At 34.9% G+C, this 24,822-nt stretch overlaps 4 protein-coding genes across 5 annotated transcripts; all 4 read left to right on the top strand.

Annotated features, from left to right (window-relative positions):
- The first annotated feature begins 8,970 nt into the window (after positions 1–8,970).
- LOC111369292 (histone-lysine N-methyltransferase, H3 lysine-9 specific SUVH1-like) lies at positions 8,971–13,862 on the top strand. Of its 2 annotated transcripts, none has more exons than XM_022990760.1 (3): positions 8,971–9,074; positions 9,454–11,889; positions 13,566–13,862. In XM_022990760.1, the coding sequence occupies exon 2, from the start codon at positions 9,736–9,738 to the stop codon at positions 11,830–11,832; it is 2,097 nt and encodes a 698-aa protein (XP_022846528.1). In that variant the 5' UTR covers positions 8,971–9,074; positions 9,454–9,735; the 3' UTR covers positions 11,833–11,889; positions 13,566–13,862. The 2 variants fall into 2 exon arrangements, with proteins under 2 accessions (XP_022846528.1, XP_022846520.1); XM_022990752.1 differs by lacking the exon at positions 8,971–9,074 and adding an exon at positions 9,103–9,184.
- A 1,392-nt stretch (positions 13,863–15,254) lies between these two features.
- Positions 15,255–18,188, top strand: LOC111369306 (magnesium-protoporphyrin IX monomethyl ester [oxidative] cyclase, chloroplastic). Its single transcript, XM_022990770.1, has 5 exons — positions 15,255–15,750; positions 16,600–16,664; positions 16,823–17,150; positions 17,253–17,351; positions 17,754–18,188. The coding sequence occupies exons 1-5, from the start codon at positions 15,292–15,294 to the stop codon at positions 18,015–18,017; spliced, it is 1,215 nt and encodes a 404-aa protein (XP_022846538.1). The 5' UTR covers positions 15,255–15,291; the 3' UTR covers positions 18,018–18,188.
- Positions 18,189–21,097: 2,909 nt separating this feature from the next.
- Positions 21,098–21,311, top strand: LOC111376391 (probable cytochrome c oxidase subunit 5C-1). Its single transcript, XM_022999354.1, has one exon. The coding sequence runs from the start codon at positions 21,106–21,108 to the stop codon at positions 21,298–21,300; it is 195 nt and encodes a 64-aa protein (XP_022855122.1). The 5' UTR covers positions 21,098–21,105; the 3' UTR covers positions 21,301–21,311.
- A 1,906-nt stretch (positions 21,312–23,217) lies between these two features.
- Positions 23,218–24,140, top strand: LOC111374816. The gene is made up of 3 exons (XM_022997558.1): positions 23,218–23,394; positions 23,477–23,689; positions 24,027–24,140. The coding sequence occupies exons 1-3, from the start codon at positions 23,218–23,220 to the stop codon at positions 24,138–24,140; spliced, it is 504 nt and encodes a 167-aa protein (XP_022853326.1).
- Positions 24,141–24,822: the final 682 nt, after the last annotated feature.

Genomic DNA, 24,822 nt, shown 5'->3' on the forward strand with positions numbered 1-24,822 from the left:
TGGGAATTACAATACAACCACGTATGTCATTCGTCCATCTCCATTCCCACCGATTATTTTCATTCAATTCGAAATCACCGAAATAACAGACGGGGATTATCATATTTGCATGAGGAAATGGATTTAATCAACTTCATTTATTAATCATAAGAAAAAAAAATAATGCATTGCCAACAAAAATCAGTGCCAACAGTCGACTGTTAACAGCCGAATGTTGGCTGTTTATTCGGCTGTTAAACAGCCAAACTGTCGGCTGTTAAACAACCAACAATCATGTGACTGCACAATCATGTGACTGAACAGCCAAACAACAGACTGTTTTTCTGTTTTCCGCATTACGTAGAAGAAAAAAATTATAGATTTGTTCAAATTTTTTTTTCATACGTTCGATCTGCTAAAAAAATTAATATTAACTATTATTATGTCGAAATAAATTTCTCTATTCAAACGTATACTAATTTACTGAAAAAGAAATTAAACATGCGTAAATATACTTACTGATTTGAAGAAATTGATATGAAAAAAATTTCCGACTTCAGCGTTTGAACGTTTTTTGAGATGTTGAGGTTTAAGCAGATGAAAGATGAGAGTTTTTTTCTGTCTTGGAAGCTCATTTTGAAGTTTTATAAGTGGTAAAGTGTTTGGTTTTCAATTATTAACTAAAAGGGTAGTAAAGTCTTTTCAACAATATATTGTTTTGTAATTGTATAATACATTTAAGGGCATCTTTGTCTTTTAACATTCAAGAGATCAATGTGATAATATTCATAATTTTCAAAGTCATAGTGGAATTTCCTCCCTTTGACTAGGTCAAACTTAAAAGTACCCCGACTGGTGGAGGGATTACTGTGATGTACGAACTGAGAAACAAATCATTCTACCGTAGGAAAAATTTTCATTCCTCTAAGGGCCTCATATTAAAGTTAATTTCTTAGAAATATTTTATTGTTGACAGTGAAACATCTTAAATATTTTATCGTAAATGATTATTTAAAATATTTTATTAATATATGGACCCTTGTTTGGTATCCATTATTTTTAAAATACATTTTTCTTTCTTTAATTTTAAACTACACATTTTCTAATAATATTGAAGATGAAATGTTGAAAAAGACAATTGTAAAATGGAGGGAAATCTTATTCAGATGGAAACAAGTTACAACCATTGTATAATTAGAGTGTATGATGTAATTGATAGCTGTACAAACTAATTACTGACTAACTGACTGATTTACAAGTTGTATTAACCAACTAATATTCTAATACTCCCTGCCCTCTCTCCAAAAGGACGATGAAAATTAGTACTGACCATCTTGGACATTTAGGGAAAAAGTAGAGAGCTCAGCAAATCTTTGGTGAAGATGTGTGCCAATTGATGTTGGGAACAAATTGGTAAAAGTTTGATGAAACCTTCGGTAATCTTTATCGTAGATGAAATGACAATCAATTTCGATAGTTCTTTTATGGAAAATAGGATTGCTAGCAATATGAAGCGTAGGTTGATTATCATAAAAGATCAAAGTTGGGGCTAATGAGGGAATCTGAAAATCATGAAGCAGTTGGTGAATCCAAACAAGTTCATTGGCAATGGAATCGAGAGCATGATACTCTGCCTTTGCAAAGGATCTGGATATGGTTTGCTGTTTCTTAGCTTCCCAAGAAATCAGGGAATCACTAAGAAATACACACAAACCTGTGACAAATTTTCTCGAGTCTAGACATGATCTCCAATCATTATCAGCAAAGCGCTTGAAGTTGTAGAGAAGAAGCAAAAAATAAAATAAAATAAGATAAATCATTGACCTAGAGTGGCTTTGAGGTGTTGTAAAAAGTGATGAGCAATATCAAGGTACGACTAGCAAGGTTGAGAAACAAATTAACTGAGCTTGTGTACTGTGAAGGTTATGTCTAGTTAAGAGATAGTTATGTAAAGTAGACGACCAACAAGTCTTCGATATGGACGAGCATCATCATGTAACTTTCCATCAAAAGAACTAAGGCGAGCTTTGGGATCCATAGGTAGAACAGTTGGTTTGCAACCCAGAAAAATAGTTTCTTCTGAAAGCTGTAATGTATAGTTTCTTCGGGAAAAGAATATCATGTTGTGAGTTCTAGCTATCTCTAAACCAAGAAAATATTTCAATTTACAAGGTCCTTGAGTTTGAATTGGCTGTACAAAAATATTTTCAAAGAGTCAATCACAAAATAAATCGAACCTGTAATAATGATGTCATTGTCATATATCAATAAAGCAACAAAATTATCACCAGAGCATTTGTGAATAAAGAACAATATGATTTTAATTGATGAAAATCCTGAAAAATAAAAGCTTGAAAAAACTTTGAAAACTATTGTGTAGATGCTTGTTTAAGGTTGTAAATGGATTTGTGGAGTTTGCGCACTAGCTACCCATCCATTGCAAGTTTTGCATTTGTTTTACAATATCCTAAGGACAGATCCATATAGATTTCTTCAAATAGATCCCCATTATGGAAAGGAATTGTTGACATCCAATTGGATAACATGCCATTTGTGAATGGTGGCAATAACAAGAAGATGCTGATATTTTCTTTCAATCACAGATTTTTGCTCATGCCTTTGTATACATGAAAATTGGTGAATGACTCCTTTGGCATTGAAGTAATCTGTAAACTGTAACTCCTGAGCATTATCTGACCTGAACTTCTTGATTGTTTATGTGGAATTGAGTTTCTGTTAGAGAGAAAAGCTTGGGAATAATAAAACTAACATCATATTTTTGCCTCATGAGATAGATCAAGGTAAAACGTGTGCGCAATCATCATATAAGGTAAGAAAGTATCTATGGCTAGCATGTGTTAGAGTGTGATATGGTCCCCAAGTATCACAATGAATCAAATCGAAAGCATCAATAGACAAATGATTATCTAAAACAAATGATAGTCTCCTTTATTTAGCCAAAGGGCAAATAGAACAATGAGTTACAACACCATCCTTTTGCTTATTACAAACAAACTGTAATTGATCTTTTAACATTTTCAACTTTTGAAATGACAAATGACCATGTTTCTGGTACCAAATTTGGTCAGTTGCATTTTGACTATTGAATAAGAAGAAAAATTAACACTTTTGGAAAGATGAACTGAATCAGAACTGACATCAATGACATATAGACTTGTAGTCCTTCTACCCTTGCCCATCATCTTCAATGTGTGTAGATCTTGAATAACATATGAATCAATGAGAAACTTAATGCATAGAGGTAACTTCCTAGTTAAAGCGCTGACCTATAGCAGGTTGAACTTGATTTTGGAAACAAATAACACATCATCTATTACCAAACCAGGGGAAATTTTTACACTCCCAATTGTCAAGAAATTTATAAATTGTATATAATAAACTCCTGCTCTATATTACCAAGTATAAGACTCTATTTATAGGGTTACAAATAACTCTAAAGTGAAATAACTCTAAAAGGAAAGATTGTATAATAATTACACAATCAATTAATAAAGAAAATAATCATACATAATTAAAGAAAGATAATAAAAGATTATTCTAGATAATATTTCCCTATTCCATATCTTTAAGACCCTCCTCAAATTGATGCTGCTAAAAGCATCAATTTGCAATCTTTAACTGCGACAGTGACAATACTTGTTTCCACGAAGAAGAAATTCAAACCAGACTATAAAAACTAGTGACAACAAGAGACCAAGAATAACAAACTAGTACAGAAACAACTAAGAACAACTCCAAAGTCATTCCAATAACACTCCAGAGAGCTCACTCCCTAAGAAAAATTTCCAAAAGAAATTCACGAAGTGTGCCGACACATACAGTAAGCTCTATCTGTCGAGAGAACTCAATCAAACATATAATTCATGTTCCGACAAAAGCTCTAACGCCAATACACCGACCAAAAATTCAGCAATATATCGCTGACCATGTAGTTAGAAGAAATTCCACCAAACAGCCTAAACCAAAAACTTAAAAATGATCCTCCTCTGAGAATCCAAAACTCCAGCTTATCACCTAAGCAATCGAGCAACCAAAATTCAACAGTCTGCACTACCATGTCTCTCTCATCCCTCCTCATTTTTTTTGCCACCATAAGCACAAAGCACCATAGAAAGGAAAAAAATTAGTCAAAGCCCAATCAACATCCAATCTTGATAAAACTCATTGTGGTGAACGACAAACAAGCCTTTAATTTTGAAATAATTCAACAAGCTCAAGCCAACAAAGGAACAGGCCAAACGAAAATTAACTTAAGCCTAATCTCGAAAAAAATTTGTCATTATCTCTGCCAAAACAATTTAAAACCAACCAATCCATAACCCAACAACCATCAGTTATATATCATGGCCCAAGTGAAATAACAACCCAATAGAATATGAGCCCAACATAAAGTAGCCTAAATAAAACAGACTATAGAAATCCAATCCAATAGAAACAAAGAAGCCACCTACATCCCAAACAAAGAAGCCCAACAAGAACTTAATAAGCCAGCCTGCTAATTAATTTTAAGGTTGAATTCCATCACGGAAGATAACCAAACTTATCTACTTTTACGTGACCTAGAATCCACCTAAATCACGCAACTCTGCTGTAACCATGGTCACCACGATATCCCCAGCCAACTAACTTATTCTCTTCCCAACTAAATTATTCTCTTCCCAAAATTATCGTCGGCCACATCGTCGGCCGTCAACCACCATGTCGGCATACCACATACCATTACCAATCGAATTCTGCACCTACGCCACTTACGGAACCCAGCTGCATACAACCGAAATTCTTATGCGCCGCCCCTTGTAGTCAAACTTCATGTGGCGGTGGACGACAACGACAACATTGAAGTAGCTACAGAAGACCTCTGAGACATCGCTTTCAAGTTACTGTTATTTTGCTTTTGAAGTTCACTAGGTTCAAGGTGATGGACAAGAGATACACATCTTGAGATCTTACTAGCAATTTTTTTTTTTACTCTGATGCCGAAGATAAGAAAACAGTTGCCTCAGGATCCTGGAATTTGACGCTAACCACTTCATATGATTTTCTAGAAGAATCAGGGAAAGCGTGGCAAGAGAAAGAGTTTGTATAAAATTGTTTCAGGATTTTATCGAAGTTCAAAAAATTGAGATTTTTACTAAAAGCTGGAAAACAAAATTCAAAGGTTGATTTGTTTAGAATCGGAATAGCTCTGATACCATGTCAAGAAATTATAAATTGTATATAATAATCTCCTGCTCTATATTACTAAGTAGAAGACCCTATTTATAGAGTTACAAATAACTCTAAAAGGAAAGATTGTATAATAATTACGCAATCAACTAATAAGGAAAATAATCCTACATAATTGGAGAAATATAATAAAAGATTATTCTAGATAATATTTCCATATTCCATATCTTTAACACTAATATATTGCGCATGAATCTTTTTCATGATTAGGTAGTATAACACATGCATTTTCAACATGCTTCAACGCATAAAAGGCTAATCAATTTGAACATATGTGGTTTGTAGCACCTGAGTCCACTACCCAGTGTCTAAATGAATTTAGTGATGAAATATTAGATATTGAGAAGTAGGTACCTGACATATTACCAGAGTTTGCATCCACTTCTATGTCCATTTTTACAGCCTTGAGATAAATATTCAGCACATTCATTAGATGTTGGTATTGTACTGGATTGAGTGTCTGCATAAAACTTCCAACACTCCTTTTTTTTTGGTCCATAGCAAGTTCAGGGACTTGATGTTTAAAAACCTAGTTAATCATAGCACGGCTGGCTTGATTACTTGATCCAATTTGATTGTTCATTTTATGCCTATCTCTAGGCTTGTAACCCGGGGATAACCATGCAATTTATATGATTTATCAATTACATGGCCTATATATCCACAATAAGTGCATACAGGCCTTTCCTTCTTCTGAAATCTTTTGTAATGCTATCTCGTGCCAATTTTTCTAGTTTCATTCTGAACGTGGAAAGCAATGGAGCCAATGGTTCTAGAAGTATTAGAGATCACATTGACCTTTCTTTGATGTTCTTCCTAAGAAACAAGTGCAAAAAATTTGTTGGTAGGAGGAATGAGATCCATTAGCAGTAGTTGACTCGAACTTGAGCAAAATAACTCATGCAGCCCCATTAAGAAAGACATCACATATTTCATTGGATGATATTCAACAAGCTTCTTATTGCCTCCACATACACATTTTCCACAGGAACATATAGGTTTATAATCGATTGGCCCTATGAAAGACTCATCAATTCTCACCTTAGCTGGAATATGTGCGGGCCATTCCTCTGTCGAGAACTCTCGTTTAGATCAGTCCAAATCTCTTATGCAGATTAAGAGAATATGATACTTACAGAAATTTCCTTGGATATCGAATTGAGAATCTAAGAGATGACAATGTTTTGTTGCGTATCCATGAATTGAGTAGCTCTTGATTATTTTCAGTCGTAGAATGGATCCATTGATGAATTCCAATTTATTCTTCATCGAGAGTGACATCATCATTGATCGACTCCAAGATACATAGTTGTCTCCGGTCAATTACTGTGAAATAAGAACAATGCCTGGATTATCTGAATGATGGAAAAATTATGGACTGGTTCCATCATCAATAGCTGAATTGCTTGTTGATGATGAAGAAATTTTGGATGACGAATTTGAAGGATCTAAAGCCATTGTTGTTTGGAAGTTTTGATAACAGATTTGATACTTAGGATATGACTGCTCTGATATCATATTGAAGAAAAAGTGTTGAAGAAGACAATTGTAAAATGGAGAAAAATATTATTCGGTGTGTGTTTGAGCCACATTATTTTGAAAAAATGTATTTTGGAATAGTAGATTGATGAAAAATATGTGGTTAAAAATGATAAATTTTTAGATTTACTTGTAATATTATTTTATTGAAAAATGTGTGGTTGATATGATATCAAATCATTGTTTAAAAATGCATTTATTCAAAGAATGCGACTCAAACAGGGCCTCGATGAAAACGAGTTACCCCCATTGTATAAATAGAGTGTGTGTGTAATTGATAGTTAGACAAAGTAACTATTGACGACTAACTAACTGATTCAAGCTATATCAATTAACAACCTAACTAACTAATATTATAACAAACAAAATATTATTTCAAAATGCATTTTGAACCGAAAGAATGTGACTTAAACAGGCTAATAATAAGACAAAATTGACCCTTAAATTGGCATATTAAAGCCTTCAACAACATTTGTCGAGCAAACAAAGATGAAAATAATTTTATTTTATTTTAAAAATCACTTTCCGAAGAGTACTATAATTAATTTTGTTATCATATCAAGGCCATAATATATAATACTAATAATTTGTTTGTAAAATTTGTTAAAAGTAACTTACTGAAATGTATTAGAATTAATTTTATTGCCAAAAGACCAGGGGCAGACCCAACCGTTTTGGGTTGTGGGGTAAAAAATTAGAGTCATGCTACAATGTTCACATGAATGATCGTAGAGTTGACACAATACACACACATGAGGTTGAAATTATTTTATTCATGGAGACCCTACCGAGCATGTGAGGGCACGATCATTTGCGAGGTCATCCTGGCGGGTTGTGCTTAACTACAAAAATTAATGTGAAATTTTTAAAATAATATAATATTTATAAAAATAAGTTAATACGCATTTTGATATCTTGAAAGTGTCTTATAATTCTATCATTATCAATATTGTTAAATGAAATTTTGCTACATGTATAGTTTTGTTTACCATGTCATTTATGGATATTAAGCTAACGACGAGTAAATCAAATTGGATATAGAAAGTAAATGAAATTTAAGTTTAACGAAAAAATAATTTGAAAGTAATTCAAATTACATTTAATCCGTAACGATTTTAGAATTTTTGACATCATTTTTAATGTAAAATTTTCTAATAAAATTATGTAAATTATATTGGAAAATTTATCATGAAAAAATAATAAACTTTAATGAAATAATTATTTTTTTGGAGTTAAACGTCTCTTTTAATATGTACGTTTAACGCATCTTTAACTATTTTGGATATCTGTTTGGACCATTTGATATGACTACGATGTAGTTTTCGTAACGAACTTCTAGATGATGCAAGTGATTTGTAGATTTGGATAGTATACGATCATCGGCAAATTTTAAAAATTAGCATATTATCAAAATTTTCGAAATACTAATTTTGAACGATCGACTTTGATACATCGTAACTTTTGCTATTGTTGATCATTTCACACACCATTAAGAAGTGAAAAACTAGGCTATGAGTGCTTAGAAATGATATTAAGAATGAAATATTTCGATTTCATTTGGTATGTATTAAAGTGGGTCGAAAACGGGTTAAAACAATCATTTTCTGAAAAAAAAATCAAAATTTTGTGGGGTTATTTGATCCCATGTGGATCCGCCCCAGCAAAAGACTATAATAGGAATCATTTGTTGGTCAAATTTATTAAAAGTAACTTACTTTACATAATTAACTAAATAAACATTTGAAAGCAAAAATGTCATCTTGAATTAAAGACATATTACATACATAGTCAAATAAATAAACATTTGAAAGCAAAAAATGTCAACTTGATATAAAGACACATTACATACAGAGTCAAATAAATAAACATTTGAAAGCAAAAACTTGATATAAAGACACATTACATACACAGTCAAATGAATAAGCATTTGAAACCAAAAATGTCATCCTGATTTAAAGACACATTGTATGCTGTATAAGATTGAATATATATTTTTTTTACTTTTAAAGAAGATATAATAATTTTTTTTATTTAATACTGTACTTCTTATCTTCAATTATTATTGATTCAGTTTTCAGTAAAAAAAAAAAAAAATTCATAAATTTTGATGACTATCAGTTCTTTCATCCAATGAAATTGTGCCATCCCATCAAGCTCAAACTCATAATGCCGCAGTAACAATGAAGTTACGGTCTTAGAGAGTAGTGGAGAAATGACTGCACACACTCTTAAAGAACGGAATATAGCACGCCAAAGGCACTTTTTACTAGGGTCTCTATCTGTCCCTGTCCTCTCTCTCTAAACCCAAGGTTTTACCCAATTCGACTCTTTCTATCTGTTTTTTTAGCTAATCATACCTCTTATCTACGCTTTACTAGAAAAGCTGTAAACTTGTACATCTTAATTTTATGCTGAATTTGTAAGTGTTTTTATATATACCTTCTTGATTTAAGTAGCTTTTTGAGATCTCAGTGTAAAAGATGCATCTTCGTCATCATTTCCGTAATGTGTTCTATTATTCTGCAATTTTGGTTGTGTATTTATGGGTTTAACCTCATTTGCAAAATTTGCAAATGGGTCTTTAGGTTTTAGCTGATGATTAGGATCTTTTATGTTCATGTCATCAATGATTTGATTTTTACATCAGATTATGAGTCAATTTACTAATAATATTTCTTTCACTTTCAGGAAGAAAAATTGTACCCGAGTATGAGTTAAAGTTTGCACCTTGAAGCCTTTGAGTACTGGTTTGTTAGTTGTATAGCTTAATTAATTTGATTTTGTTGCTCTCTTTAGCTACATTTACGATTTTTAGTAGAATCATGATAGAGGGGAAAAGGTTTTTATTCTATGGTGGAAAAGAAGAGCGTTGAGTAGGTGATTATTACTTATTACGGACATTTTTGTCATAATTTGACAAGTGAGTTGATTTTCTGGAAACTTATAGAAAGTGTACTGTGCATTGGTTAAATGGACCAAGATTTGAGTTCAGAGTCGAATCTTCCATCTGGATCAATTGATAAGTCTAAGGTTTTGGATGTGAAGCCTTTGAGATGTCTTGTCCCGGTACTCCCAACTGCACCTGGTATGTCATCTGTCTCAAGTCCCCAACCAGCACCCTTTGTATGCGTTCCACCGACTGGGCCTTTCCCACTTGGAGTCCAACCATTTTACCCATTCGTGGTTCCAAGTGCTTCTCAACGCACCCCATCTAGTGTCCCCAACCAAGCAGCGAATTTCAGTTTTGGGACCCCTATACAGTCTCCTGTTCCATTGAATTCCTTTAGAACTCCAGCTGACCCAGCTAATGGGGGCATGGAGCGATCTAATAAGACAACAAAAACTTATGCATCGGGAGGTGTATCTACAGGAGACGGGTATGCCGACTCTTGGAATCAGAGTGATGTGGAGAATGCCAGTAATTCAGGAAAACGAAGAAGTCAGCCAAGGAAGAAAAGAGACAGCAATGACAATGACGTTATTGAAACGATAGTTGATAACCTCATTACTTCATTCAAGCTTAACGGATTTGATGATTTTAGAAGAACCAGTGGTGATAAGGAGGTAGCTGGTACCATACTCTTGGTATTTGATTTGCTCAGGAGAAGGCTTACCCAAATTGAAGAAGCATCTCCAGGCATTTCTAAACATCCAAACCTTACGGCTGGTACAGTTTTGATGGCAAAAGGTTTTCGGACTAATAGCGGAAAGAGGATTGGGCATGTACCTGGAGTTGAAGTGGGCGATGTTTTCTTCTTTAGAATGGAGCTGTGTATAGTGGGGTTACACGCTCCAATTATGGCTGGCATAGATTACATGAGTGTCAAACTTACCATGAATGAAGAACCTTTGGCCGTCAGCATTGTCTCATCTGGAGGATATGATGATCAGGGTGGTGACGGAAATGTATTGATTTACACTGGCCAAGGTGGAGTGCAGAGGAAAGATGGGCAAGTATTTGATCAGAAACTTGAAAGGGGGAATCTTGCTTTGGAAAAGAGTCTGCATAGGGCCAGTGAGGTAAGAGTCATACGGGGTGTAAAGGATGTTAACGGTTCAAACGGGAAGATCTATGTTTATGATGGCCTTTACAACATTGAGGAGTCGTGGATAGAGAAAAATAAGTTGGGATGCAATGTTTTCAAATACAAATTGATTAGGAAACCCGGACAACCTGAAGCATTTACTTTGTGGAAATCAATTCAGCAGTGGAAGAATGGAAATGCTTCAAGGAGTGAGTTCATCCTTCCCGATATAACTTCAGGTGCAGAGAGTCTGCCTGTCACTCTTGTGAATGAAGTCGATGATGAAAAGGGACCTGCTTACTTCACTTACAGTCCTATGCTCAAGTATTCGAAGCCTTTTTCAGCTCCTAAGCCTTTTTCAGGCTGTCATTGCCTAAATGGATGTCAACCAGGCAGTAGTAACTGCCCTTGCAGCCAGAGAAACGGAGGATATCTCCCTTATATATCATCCGGGGTCCTTGTGTCTAACAACTCCTTGATACATGAGTGTGGCTCAACCTGTGCATGTCCTCCTAACTGTAGGAACCGAGTATCTCAGGCAGGTCTGAAAGTACGTCTGGAGGTTTATAAAACAAAGAATAGAGGATGGGGACTTAGGTCCTGGGATCCCATCCGGGCGGGTGGTTTTATTTGTGAGTATGCAGGGGATGTTGATGATGCATCTAAGGTAGGTGAATTTAGTAATGAAAACGAAGATAATTATATTTTTGATACGACTCGCAACTATGAACCATTGGGAGCTGTGCATGATGATTTTAATGGTTTTGTAAAAGTCCCATATCCCCTCATTGTAAATGCAAAAAAGAATGGCAATGTAGCTCGTTTCATGAACCATAGTTGTTCGCCAAATGTGTTCTGGCAGCCAGTTTTACATGAAAGTAATAGTGAGGCATACATCCATATTGCTTTTTTTGCCATCCGACATATTCCTCCAATGCAAGAGCTAACATATGATTATGGGATGGTTCCATCCGAGAAAGGATTGCATGGAAGAAAGAAGTGCTCCTGTGGGTCAGTGAAATGCAGAGGCTACTTCTATTGATTGTCAATGCCAAGTACAATGATGGTTGGATCACAATACTGATGCCTATTGCAAAAGGTTAGTTATTTACTCTTTCTTACATCCTTGAACTATCTAAATTGATTCTTGTTCTCTCACTATTCCAGAAAATTGTGTGACCTGTTAATGGTCTGTTCACTTCAGGGTAATTTGTCAAGAATTGAATTCCATGGATTCTGAACCTTGCGCTTTCAATATTGTATTTCATTGGATTTGTAGATCTAATCATTTATCATGTCTAACAAATTTAACTCAACTGGATAGAGATTAAGTGTTACAGTTTTTAACATACATAATATCAATGGATTGAAGAGTGAAGGAACTCAAATTCTCGTAAGCCAAACTGCTTAGATTTCCAAATCCTTGAGAGTTTAGTGCCTTCATAATGAACAGATCAGGAACTTGGACAGAAACTCAAGTGTTGGTTAGTTGGGACTTGGTGAACATAAAAAGTTTGCTCGTATTTCGATTTGTAAAGAAAGCTAGAAACCTTGGATTAAGATAGTGGGGAAAGAGGCAAGGCTTGAGTTAATAAATTGGCTGTAACCTTGGATTTTTTAAATATTTCCAGTCCATTCAGTGTAGATGTGAAGTGTGTTGATGAGCTGTCATTAGGGTCTTATTTTTGCATGTTGTGACTTCGTTCTGTCCGTTAATCTTTGTCTGAACCATTATTTGTACTTCTATTTAGGTCCCCCCCCCCCCCCCCCCCCCCCCCCCCCCCCCCCTTTTTTTTTTTTTTTTTTTTTTTTTTTTTTTTTTTTTTTTTTTTTTTTTTTTTTTTTTTTTTTTTTACCCTTTTTTTTTTTTTTTTTTTTGGCCCCCCCCCCCCCCCCCCCCAAACCGAGCTCTCCCTTTCTTTCTTTGAGGCGATTCTGGGTTTTGAAGGTTGTTTGGGTTGGTTTTTCTGGATATATTAGAAATCTTGGTTTTGGGCGTCCCAGCCCGTGCTTGATAACTGGTCAACTTACGGTATTTTGTTCTCTAACATATTACCAGCTTGATTGAGTTTCCTTATGTTCGTATATTATATTCTTTAACGTTATGTTTTTCATTTATTTTTTTGAGTGGGGTAGGGTGGTGGGTCTGCTTTGAGGATTTCTGTTTCCCTCATATCTGGCTCTCTCAATGTTCTCAAGGCACTACAGTCTCTTAGTGCATGACTTCTGCGATTCACTAACAAGTCTGCCGAGGATTTTGAGAGAGATTTTCACGTGATATCCAGATTACATATTCGAATATAGTAGAAAAATTTATCTTTATTGTCAGGCGAGTGTGATTTTAGTCCTTTTGGCCTTATCTCAAATTGGTCCCTGAAGTCTCAAAAATGACCTAACTAGCATTGAGCAAGAAGGAATCAAGAGTGGGGTGCTACGGTATGGGATCACCAAGTCTCAGGGGGGGAGAGGAGCAAAGCTCGTGTTTATTTTCATTCTCTATCCTTCTCGATTTATGAATATTATCATTTAGCTTTACTTTTATTTTCCTCATACCTCTAGCTGTTCTGGAAGTTGAATTCGAGAATTCTAAACAGGGCTATTTTAAATTTCACGATCCTTGATATTCATACTTACAAAAATGAGACATTGAATTGGCAAATAGGTGCGCCCTTTTGGGCTACTTGACATGGTCAGCATGGCTGAAATTGTAATCTGAAGTTATTTGATAATAAAATTTTCTCGCAGACTGATTAAATGCTTTTGCGAGCTTTGTAGGTACACTGTCAACATAAAGATGAATGTCTTTTTGCGTCTGCCATGCTGAACGTGTTTTTCCCTTAGTTCATCAGAAGTCGATGGTAGGAAAGTGCTTGTCTCAAACTGAAATATCTGACTTTGCTGGTGTGCGAATGAATTAGTGTGTTCTCCATGACAGAAGCATTCAAACTTTAACGTTACTTTTGTAAGTTGTGTAGCACAGCTGAAAACTCGATTAGATGGAGTTCGTTAATGTTTTTCGCTTCCTTTATCTTTTGCATATTCGTCTATCTGATACTAACTGCATTTGTCATTTATCGTGCTTTTGCCTCTCCTTTTTCGACACCTTCTTTCATCAGGATGTCTTGTTTTAAGAAGACAATGCTATTGTTCACACTGCAGCTGACACAAACTAGGTAGCATAATTCAGATAAAACCTTCAGAAAGTATTTTGGACTACGAGCATGTTTGGCTAACTGTAACATGTCAGTTTCACCAACAGATTATCAGACGAACTGTTGGAAAATGAGTGCAAATTACGACTTACAGAAATATAGAAAATGAAGAACTAGGTTCGTTTGAGGCAAGAATGAAGATGAAATTATCATGTACTGGCACTTATGTTTTGTTTGCAACCGTCTTCCAATATATAATGGCAACTTCTTTCGTAATAGTAACACTCCAAATAATTTTGAGAACGGGGAATCGGACAATGATTTGTTCTCTCCTTGAATGAGACAAGACTTGAACTTTATGCAAGATTACCCTTAAGATATATGTAGAAGGTGCAGAGCATAATAGGTCAACATTCACGGCATGTCAATAATGTGTGTCAAATATTGATTGCGTTACATGTACATCACAATTTATAGATCTGTTTATCAACAGATGATGTGACGAGATTTGATTGATTCAAAATCTCACCAACCAAATGATTTTTTTTTTTTTTCAAATATTCACTTTCTTTTTACCACCTCATTAATCTACAAAAAGTATTTGTAAATGGTTATATAGAACAAGATAACCTTAAATGTAAAGGTTGTAGGGTGTCGAGCGATTTTTTTATCCATTGCGATTTTAAACTCAATATTATCTGATGAGGCAATGGTTTAAATCTATTTAAGTTCAAACTTAGAAATGTAAAGAGGACTAGAAATCTAGAATTGGCTGACCCACCTTTGGGATGATGGTATGGAATGGCCATGAGCTCGAGTCTGACCATAGAGTACTCGACATGGTCACACGGCCTACATTTTTCTCTTTTCCTTTTTCACATTGATTTTCTTAGAAACAAAAAGAAAAATTTGAAAATGCTGAAATTAGTGAGCTCGTGACAAGATCAAGGTGAGCTATTTTGAGGACGAACCACATTTACACCTACACAATCGACACAAAACTCAAATCCTTGGCAATGCTTATTATCGGAAAATCAAATTAGTGGTAATTTTAGTGGCTTTCATTTCTTGTGAAAAAAACAAATTTCAAGAAGTTAAAAATATCTACGAAGTTGCAAACTGAATATCTACACTAAAACAAGCTAGACCACAAGAACTCGTCTGACTAGCATTACATAGAAAACTCAGAAACCATCCATGTAATCAAGCTAGACCCATAATAAAACGCCACGTATCTAATATCATCGATTTCATTGGATGAGATCAGATTCAATCATTTTCATCCAAATTATATATGCCCAAAATCTCATCCGTGAGCAATCATAATTTCTGCTCGAACTCAACCAAAAATGGCAGCAGAAATGGCTTTACTGGAACCCGTTTCCAAATTTAACACCAAAATCCCACAAATAAGCAATTCAAGAACCCCATGTTCAAGATTTTTCACCATAAGAATGTCAGCCACCACTACCCCATCACAATCAGCAAGGAAGAAAAATGCTGGGAAAAAGGAAATACAGGAGACTTTGTTGACTCCCAGATTTTACACTACAGACTTTGATGAAATGGAGCAGCTTTTTAATACTGAGATAAACAAGAGTTTGAACATGGCTGAATTTGAAGCGCTGCTGCAAGAATTTAAGACTGATTTTAATCAGACACATTTTGTAAGGAACAAGGAGTTTAAAGAGGCTGCTGACAAATTGCAGGGACCTCTTAGGCAAATCTTTGTTGAGTTCTTGGAGAGGTCTTGTACTGCTGAATTTTCTGGGTTCCTTCTTTACAAGGAGCTTGGAAGGAGGCTCAAGGTATGATTTATTTATTTATTTTTGTTTATTTACTGAATCATTGATATCATGTTTGGATGTGCTTAGAAGCAGCTTTTTAGCAACATGCTGTGGAGAAAATCTGCTAAGAAGCAGCTTTTAAATACCGTCAAACATTTTCTATAATCTACCTGTTTGTGCTTATATCATCTTGCTGATGTTGGGCTAATTTTGATAATTTTAAGGACTTTAAATTCTGAATTTAGTTTGATTATTTTTCATTTTTCTTGGACATCTTAGAAAATTTTGTACTTTGAATTGACAGTCAATTTAACAAAAAATGGATCCATTTTATGAATTCTTGAATTAATCTTTTTGTTTGTAGAGTTATGGCTATTTTGGCAAGTCATTTTGCTGAATGCAGGGCTAATTTTGAATCTTTTAATGATTTTATTCCATTTTTTCTGGATTTCTTGAAAGATTTTGCAACTTAAAATAACACGATCAATTAAAAGAAACAGTTTTATATAGATAATTTAACAACGAGTATAAAATTACTTTGATTGGTACTCAAGTATTTGATATTTTGTTTGCCATATGAGGAAATGTCTTAATTTCTACCATTGGTGTGCTAATTATCAAGATTTGTTATCCGTTTAGGATTACATGTTCTAGTTCTTTAAGAATGTTTTGTGTCTAATGTCGCTCATGGAAAGCCTGTCTTGTAACTTATAAGTATTCTGCGTGCCATTCCTTTTTGGTAAATTTGTTAAATTTCTTCCACAATACATCTTGTTTTGTTTTCCGCTGTTCATTTAGTTAGTTGATTGTTAATGCTTCGTTTTCCCATTTTATTCATTCACTCGACTAATATGGCGATTACTTATGCAGAAAACGAACCCTGTAGTTGCTGAGATTTTCTCTCTTATGTCAAGGGATGAAGCTCGACATGCTGGGTAGGCTAACATTCTTCACCATATGTTGACGTTAACTGTCATAGATTACTAAATAAAGCACACTGATCATTGTTTGATATAGTTTTATTTTATGTTTTTTGTCATCTTTATCACTGAAAGACTAATTTGGCCTAGTGTTTGCTTATGGAATTCTGCAGGTTCTTGAACAAGGGTTTATCAGACTTCAATTTGGCACTCGACTTGGGATTCCTAACAAAGGCCAGAAAATACACTTTTTTCAAGCCTAAGTTCATCTTTTACGCAACTTATTTATCCGAGAAGATTGGATACTGGAGATACATAACGATATACAGGCATCTCAAGGAAAACCCCGAGTATCAATGTTATCCGATTTTCAAGTACTTCGAGAACTGGTGCCAGGACGAGAACCGCCATGGTGATTTCTTCTCTGCACTGATGAAGGCACAGCCTCAGTTCCTTAATGACTGGCAGGCTAAATTGTGGTCACGTTTCTTCTGTCTCTCGGTAAGAATCAAGAAAAAGAATTGCCTACTACTTATGGGTATAAAATGCTATCCGTTTGTCCGAACCTTATATTAGTTTCTGACTTCATAAACTACAATGTAGGTGTATGTGACAATGTACCTCAACGATTGCCAAAGAACAGCCTTTTACGAGGGCATTGGCCTCGACACCAAAGAATTTGACATGCACGTTATCATCGAGGTAAGTGTTCGACCTCAAATTTACTCCCCTTCTATTAAGTTTTACAGATTATGACCTAATCCAACTTACGAGAGCAATGCTAAGCAAACAAAATCAGAAACAAGTTAAAAAACACACAGATTTATAATGGTTCAGTATCAATACAAGAGTTGCTGATGCAGGTTTACCTCACTGTCTCTTGAACACAAACTCTCTTATAAATCCTTTATATAGTAGAAATATTACGGTGACATTGTACATGTATGAATGCCTTGTGGAGGAGATATGATTATGATGTGCGGTTCGTCTAAGCATATTGATCAATGTTATGAAGAACACTAGCAAGTAGACAGATTGAGAACAATTGTTTACTGAACCGGAAACAGCGACTTTTTGCTAAAAGTTACTTTATATGTCGTGCAGACAAACCGAACAACAGCTAGAATCTTCCCGGCTGTACTAGACGTCGAGAACCCAGAATTCAAGAGGAAGTTAGATAGGATGGTGGAGATTAACCAGCAACTGATTTCAGTTGGGCAGAGTGAAGATATCCCATTTGTGAAGAACTTGAAGAGGATCCCATTTATTGCAGCTTTGGCTTCTGAAATTTTGGCTGCATATCTGATGAAACCTATAGAATCTGGTTCTGTTGATTTTGCAGAATTTGAACCACAACTTGTTTACTGATTATATAGACAAAATTCCAAATTCATTCTTAGGTTCGTAGAGTCTGTTTATTGTCCCCAAAACAGTAGTGTTTATTCTCCCCAAAACAGTAGTGTTGTAAAACCGGGAAACAGAGGCTTATGTTTACAAGTTACTCTTATGAGACAAAATAGTAATGTATTTTGAGAGTAATAGAGGGGCTATTTTCAAAATAAGAAATTTACTTATTCAACTAAAGTTATTAACAAGATTCCATAATAGTTATTTCATGTATAACTGATTATAATAGGAAATACATAAAATTAAATTCTATTTGTTGACCTCTAAATTTGGTTGGGAATTGATCCAATCTCTGCTCCTCTCCAAGTGTATATTATGTTCGCACATGGAACGCACGGTTTAGACATGCAAGATCGGAGTCTCTCCAAACACAAAGGGTGGGGGAGGTCGCGATCATACGTGCTGCGATACCCAAGTTAATCAAGAAGGACAATAGAAAGTATATATAGGAAGAGAAGAAATATCAGAGTTGAATTTATATTATTTAGAGAATTACAAAAGTTGCAATTATTTTTTAAAGACACTAAGTATGAATATATATTGATAAGAGAAATGAGCAAAAGATTCTTGGATATTTGCCATGTGGTCTCATCCAACGACTCACTAGTCAAGCTTCACAACGTGACAACATAGCATCTTAGGCATCAATAGGTCTGTGACCTGACACACTCATGTCTTGACAAAAATATAATATTTGACTCCTAGTAGCCGTTGTAAAAGACGTCCCATAAATCACATCTCACGTGACTATAAATATCAAAATTCGACTTATTCAAGGCATCATGAATCTTGCATCAACCTCCTTGGGGTTGAGGAGACCCATTTGTCATGGCTTAGAATTTGAGTCCCCTCTGATCGCCTTGGATTGAATAAGAGATAAAGCAATGATGAGGTGCTTTCGCCTCGGATTGAAGGAGAGGCTTGAGATGGCTCTTGGAGGAGGCTGGGAGAAGCTCAAAAGAGGTATGGAGAAGGGTGTTTCAAAAGAGGCCTCCGAGAGGCGTCTTTTGGAAGAGACCCGAGAATGAATGGAGGAGACATTGAGATGCTTCTCTCAGAAAAGGCCAAAGGAGGTCGCATAGTTTACCTTCTTTGGCCTTTTTTCCTTGTTTGAAGTTCAGTTTTAAGTCCAAAATGATTTTTCCCAAGAAACTTGATACGTCGAGTCAATGAATCATTCCATTGGTAATTTGTGGACCTCATATTGGAAGGCAGCTAGTTGAGGCGTCAATGTTGATAAACTTATTGAAACTGTTTGTACTATAATTGTTGGAATTAATTGAATTTAATTGGGTTAAAACATTAAATGTAATATTTAATGATGTGGGCCATTGCAATTAATTTGAGTGAGCTGGAAAAGTCTCCAATATAGACCCATATGTTGATAAACCCATTTTAAGTGTTTTATATATGGAAAGGAATCCTACAACGAAAGTTTACAAGAAAATAGTCTTTTTTTTTTTCATATCCAGGTATTTCAGCTTACACCAGACTAAATCTTGGACCTCCAAGACCCATGCCCCTAAAACCTTGGAGGGGGTAAATCGCGGGTTATGCCTCAACTGGATCACAAGTTCCCCCCATTCACTGTACACGTCTGCGTACAAGAGACCCTCCTCCACAGTGATTGCTCCATACCAAATATTTGGCTGCAGGTTCCCACCAGGAATCGAACTCTCCACCCTGCCACTGGAAGCAAGCCAATGTTGATTGATCCACCAGTTGAGCTGTGCTCCGGGGGGCAAATCTTTTTACAAAAATTTTCTTGTTTATATAGTGGGTTGTGTGAATAATATATAATTTAATAAGTTACCCATCACTTGGCTAACTTTATCTAGCCAAAGGCTAGTCACTACTAGAGTGGTGCTTCGCACACCACACGCGTCGCTCCCCGGTCTCGGCACGCGTACGTCGCAAAGTACCATTGGGCGTTTAAGAGGCGCACTTGGCACTTCAATCTCTATAAATAGAGACCCCCATATTCGTTTTTAAAAAACACAAAAATCAATTACGAATTCAATTAATTTCTAAATTATTCTCTCTCCATATTCTGCTCTAAAAATTCTCTTATATTTTCGTGGTTATTCCGTTCGAGTACGATCATTCATTGGTTTGACCGATAAGGTTGGTATTGTGCAGTATCGATTTTGGAAGGAGCGTTGTATCTTGGGGGGACAGACGTCCATAATCCCGTTTGCACTTCATTGGGAGGCGAAATCTGTCTTAAGGAGATTTGCTTTGACATACCTCGCTTCATCTACTGTTTTCTATTTTTCTGCTTATTTTATTTGTTCTTTTAATTGAATTAGTCGAATTTCCGATAACGATATTGAGATTTTCTAACAACACTTTGTTATGGTATACTTGAAATTGGTGTAATTCATAATATATCTTAAATTCACTTCAGTCTAAGCGAAGGGATATGATTTATTATTTATATACTTTTTGCCATAATGTTGATCCATGTGTGATTTGAAAGGTCAATTGTTTTAAATATAATGCATATATATGGCTTTTTAATGAATACATTTGGAATTGATAAGTGAAGATTTGAATTACAACAATTTGGAAAATAAATCAGCTTTGGCAATTCTTAGTTTCTATCTCAACATAATTGGGGAGCTTTACGATAGTGGAGTTGGAGCATTTGAATCAATCAACCTATTAAGTGTCTCTCCGTTAGTAAGATTTGTCAAAAGGTTGGTGTTTAAATTCACTTACTTATCAAAGCAACTCTTCTTTTTCCTACAACTGCAACTGGGGGTGACGGGAGAAGCGCAAATTGTGCTCTACATTATATGGGGTATTTGTTTTCCTATAGTTTTTATGGACCCCACATAAGAGATCGGAATTCAAATTTGGTGGCTTGATGTGATGGATAATGGTCATATTTTTTATTTTAATGGGGAAAGAATGGGAAACAGACATGGGCGTAATTGGTAATTTAGCTTTTCATCTTGAGGTACTGTGGTTGCATCATTTTTAGATATGGTTGCTATATCTATTATTGAGCTATTTGCGGTATTGTAGGCTTCTAGCAAACAGTAAAATGGCCGGCCATAGGATTGCTCATGCTACTTTGAAAGGACCAAGTGTGGTGAAGGAAATCGTTATTGGAATTGTGCTCAGCTTTGCTGCCGGTAGTGTATGGAAGCGGCATCATTGGAACGAGCAGAGACGAGTAAGGTCATTCTATGACTTGTTGGACAAAGGTGAGATCACCTTGGTTCCAGCAGAAGAATAATTATTCTATAAATTATAATTGGTGTTGTGATGATTTACATTCCTTTTCTGGCTTTTCAATCAGACATGAGCTCATTTTTGTTTAGATTTCATACAAATAAGTTGTAATGGAATTTGCATTCTTCCTATTTCCATAAATTCCAAAGCTTTTTGAGATTGTTTTCTTATTTTTTCTGCAAATTCACTATGTTAATTTGCATTAGTTACTGCTATCTCGCTTATTTTTTGTGTTTATATGTACAATGTATAGGAATTATAGTCTGGGCAAAAAACTAGTTCTGAAATAATCAAGTGCTGGGAATTTTAAGAGCATTTTGTTTTTCCAAGTGCATAACAAATCTTAATAAAGTAGTAAAATAGATGGTATATATTCTGTTCAAATTACAATTCAGGGTTTGTTTGGTAATAATTATGAGAATTGATTTTTTGACCGTTAAAGAGAAAAGTACGTCCCATCTGTGAGTGAAAAAGTAAAAAATGAAGGTTAGAATAGTAAAACAACAATTAAAAAATTGATTTTTTGGGATAAAAAATTGCTACCAAATGGGGGTTTAGTAAATACATTACCTGGGGGAGATTCAAATAATTTGGAGGCTTGGTCAGATCAAATGGCCAGTATTGAAAACATGAGTTGTACAATATATGATGTTATTTTCTATATTCCATCGGTATTATGTTGATATTTTTATTGAAAAATCAACGCTTTATATAGGTAATATATTGCATTATCATACCATATGTTACTTTTTTTTTTTTTTTTTTTTTTTAAAAAATCTTGTAGCACGGATAACATGTTTTGTTACCATATATTTACCTATATTAGTCTTTGATTTTTGTCAAACAATAGTATTTACAAAACAACACCAACCTTGGGCAACAACAACAACCAAGGTTGTTTAAATCAGCAACATAATGAACATAAGTTGTTACCGTTACATTATCTAACACATTTGACGCATTATGTTAATCGTATGAAACTACTCCATGCCGTCGCCTGCCAATACCATCATCACAAAACATGAGTTCCATGGTTGTTTAAAAACAGTAACATAATGAACACAATTTGTTATCAATACGTTACCAACATGGATAACACGTTATGATAACCGTGACTTCACTATCGCCTGCCAATACCGTTACTAAAAAACACAAGTATCACATTATGTTACTCGTTTAAAATCACTACACTGCCGTCTATCACCACAATCAGAAAACATGAGTAAAATGTTATGTTATCCGTTAGCTCCAATCTTGTCGAAAAATTTATCATCAATATTGTCATCACAATATCCACCATCACTCGAACACTATACCACGAAATATAGAATAAATAATTGGCAATATTTTCAACATTAGGTGAAGACAAACAAAAACCATCACTCGACCATTATACCACAAAATTTCAATCTAGATCTATATATTATGGGGGTTAAATCTCAAATCCAGATCCAAAGGTGATGGTGGAGGTGGTGGTTCGATGGAGGTGCCGGTGGAAATGAAAATGACCTCTTTAATCTGTCATGACATGGCGGAGGTGCAGGGCACCGAAGATGGTGCGGAGATGGCAAAAATGGTGCTAGGGTTTGATGGTGGATATGTTTATGATAAATTCTCTTTTCATTTTCAAGTACTACAAGCATAATAATAATTATTATTATTTATTTTTTGAGTGTCATTCCGTGTAGAAAAATGATAGAAATCGACTAATCATTAAATATTAGTTGTTAGAATCATTTATTATTTCCCAAATCCATAAATACAACTATAAATTTAACATTAATGCATATATGCTCATTAATATGTATGTGTGTGTATAGACATATTGACCACCTTCAAGGGTTTCCTCTTTACCGTTTAAACCAGCAATTTCCTGTCATTTGAAGATTTACAGACACACTCTTTCTTTCCCATAACAATAATGGCGATTCCATGGTTGGATAAATTGCTGGAAACTATATTTTTCAAACCGTGTCCAGTTCATGGAGATTTTGGAGTACCAGGCGAATGCAATCTGTATTGCATTAGCTGCATGGGAGATCCATTTTGTATTCACTGTAAAGAACAGCACGATGAACATCGAGATCAGGTTCTTCAGGTGAAACTTCTATCTTCATTACAGAAAAATTCTGTCTTGAATGGATAATGGGCTCAATTTAGATTTTTATTTTTAACTGCAGATAAGGAAATTTTTGCATCAAGAGGTAGTAAGGGTCGATGACATTGAGGAGCACTTTGACATTTCTTTGATACAGGCATACAAAATAAATGATCAACCTACTGTTTTTCTGAAAAAGCAAGAGGAGACTAAAAGACATGGAAGAGTTAATTGTCAAATGTGTAACCGATACCTCTCTAACCAAGATTCAAGGTTTTGCTCCATCAGTTGCAAGGTAAATTCAGTTTCGAATTCCCGCCTCGAACACTGAGCAAACGAAAAAAGTATCCCTCGTTTCTTATAAAGTGCTCGTTTGGTAAATGTTTTTTTTATTTTGGCTAAAAATTTAGTTAAACTTCATTTTTAACTACACGTTTCCACTTTTTACCACATTTCTTGGGATCTACCGACTCTTATCAATATCACAAAATTCCTAAATTAGGAGTAGGGATGGATCTATTTTCCATTTCGTTTGTCAGTGTAACTGATTGTGAATATATGATATAAGCAGGTGAAGTCTGATTGGTTAGAGTTACGATTATGAGACACGAGCGGATGAATGAATATGTCAGTTAATTTTGGTGGCGATGAAGGGTCCATTGGGTGTAGGAGATGAGCCAGATGATTACAGTGAAGGTCGTCGAGTTGATGAGACAAGCCACATGATACTACAAAAAGGAATTTAAATTATTTTCGTTTCTCAGTACTTTGAATATTTGTATTATGTAGTATAACAAATAATTCATGAATGAATATAGAAGTTCATGAATGAATTGCAACATATATTGTTATCTTGTTTCCCTTCTCTCTTACTATGTCCTATTTGTTTGGTGTGGATTAAAAGCTAATTAAAATTCGGAATCGAAGTCAAAAATTTATTTTAATCATATCTTTCATAAGATCTACAACTTAATTTTCAATCAAATAATTCATCAATTTTTATCAAAATCGACTAAAAATCTGATTTTAGAAGCAGAGACCATGTATAAATGTAAATTTCAGAAATGGATCAGCTTGAGTTCAATCTGACCACCAAATCGAAATTTCAGGTTAGATCGAGTCCAACCTCAAAGAAAACCAAATGGGGTTGAAACAGAGGTTGATTTGACAGTTTAACGTGTACTTTGAGCACCTCTACTTGTTATGTACAAGATACTAAGTATTACACTGGTGTGCAATATTAGGTTACTACCTACTAATAATGAGCTTCACGATACTCATCAACTTATAAGTAGCTTCGACTCATTAATTAAAGAGATGGAGTGGAAAGAACTAAAAATAGAAAATAGAAAGATAATGATGTGAAGAAGCCTTTTAGCATCGTTAGAAACTTCATTAAGGACCAAAGTGACAATATATTTTGTACAA

This window comes from Olea europaea, chromosome 2 (genome assembly GCF_002742605.1).
Source record: "Olea europaea var. sylvestris chromosome 2, O_europaea_v1, whole genome shotgun sequence".
Classification (NCBI taxonomy): Eukaryota; Viridiplantae; Streptophyta; class Magnoliopsida; order Lamiales; family Oleaceae; genus Olea; species Olea europaea.

Coding starts and splice junctions, on each gene's coding strand:
- LOC111369292 (XM_022990760.1), top strand. CDS start 9,736: ATGGACCAAGATTTGAGTTCAGAGTCGAATCTTCCATCTGGATCAATT.
- LOC111369306 (XM_022990770.1), top strand. CDS start 15,292: ATGGCAGCAGAAATGGCTTTACTGGAACCCGTTTCCAAATTTAACACC. Junction 16,665..16,822: donor GATGAAGCTCGACATGCTGG/GTAGGCTAACAT, acceptor GGAATTCTGCAG/GTTCTTGAACAAGGGTTTAT. Junction 17,352..17,753: donor ACATGCACGTTATCATCGAG/GTAAGTGTTCGA, acceptor TATGTCGTGCAG/ACAAACCGAACAACAGCTAG.
- LOC111376391 (XM_022999354.1), top strand. CDS start 21,106: ATGGCCGGCCATAGGATTGCTCATGCTACTTTGAAAGGACCAAGTGTG.
- LOC111374816 (XM_022997558.1), top strand. CDS start 23,218: ATGGCGATTCCATGGTTGGATAAATTGCTGGAAACTATATTTTTCAAA. Junction 23,395..23,476: donor ATCGAGATCAGGTTCTTCAG/GTGAAACTTCTA, acceptor TTTTAACTGCAG/ATAAGGAAATTTTTGCATCA. Junction 23,690..24,026: donor TTTGCTCCATCAGTTGCAAG/GTAAATTCAGTT, acceptor TGAATATGTCAG/TTAATTTTGGTGGCGATGAA.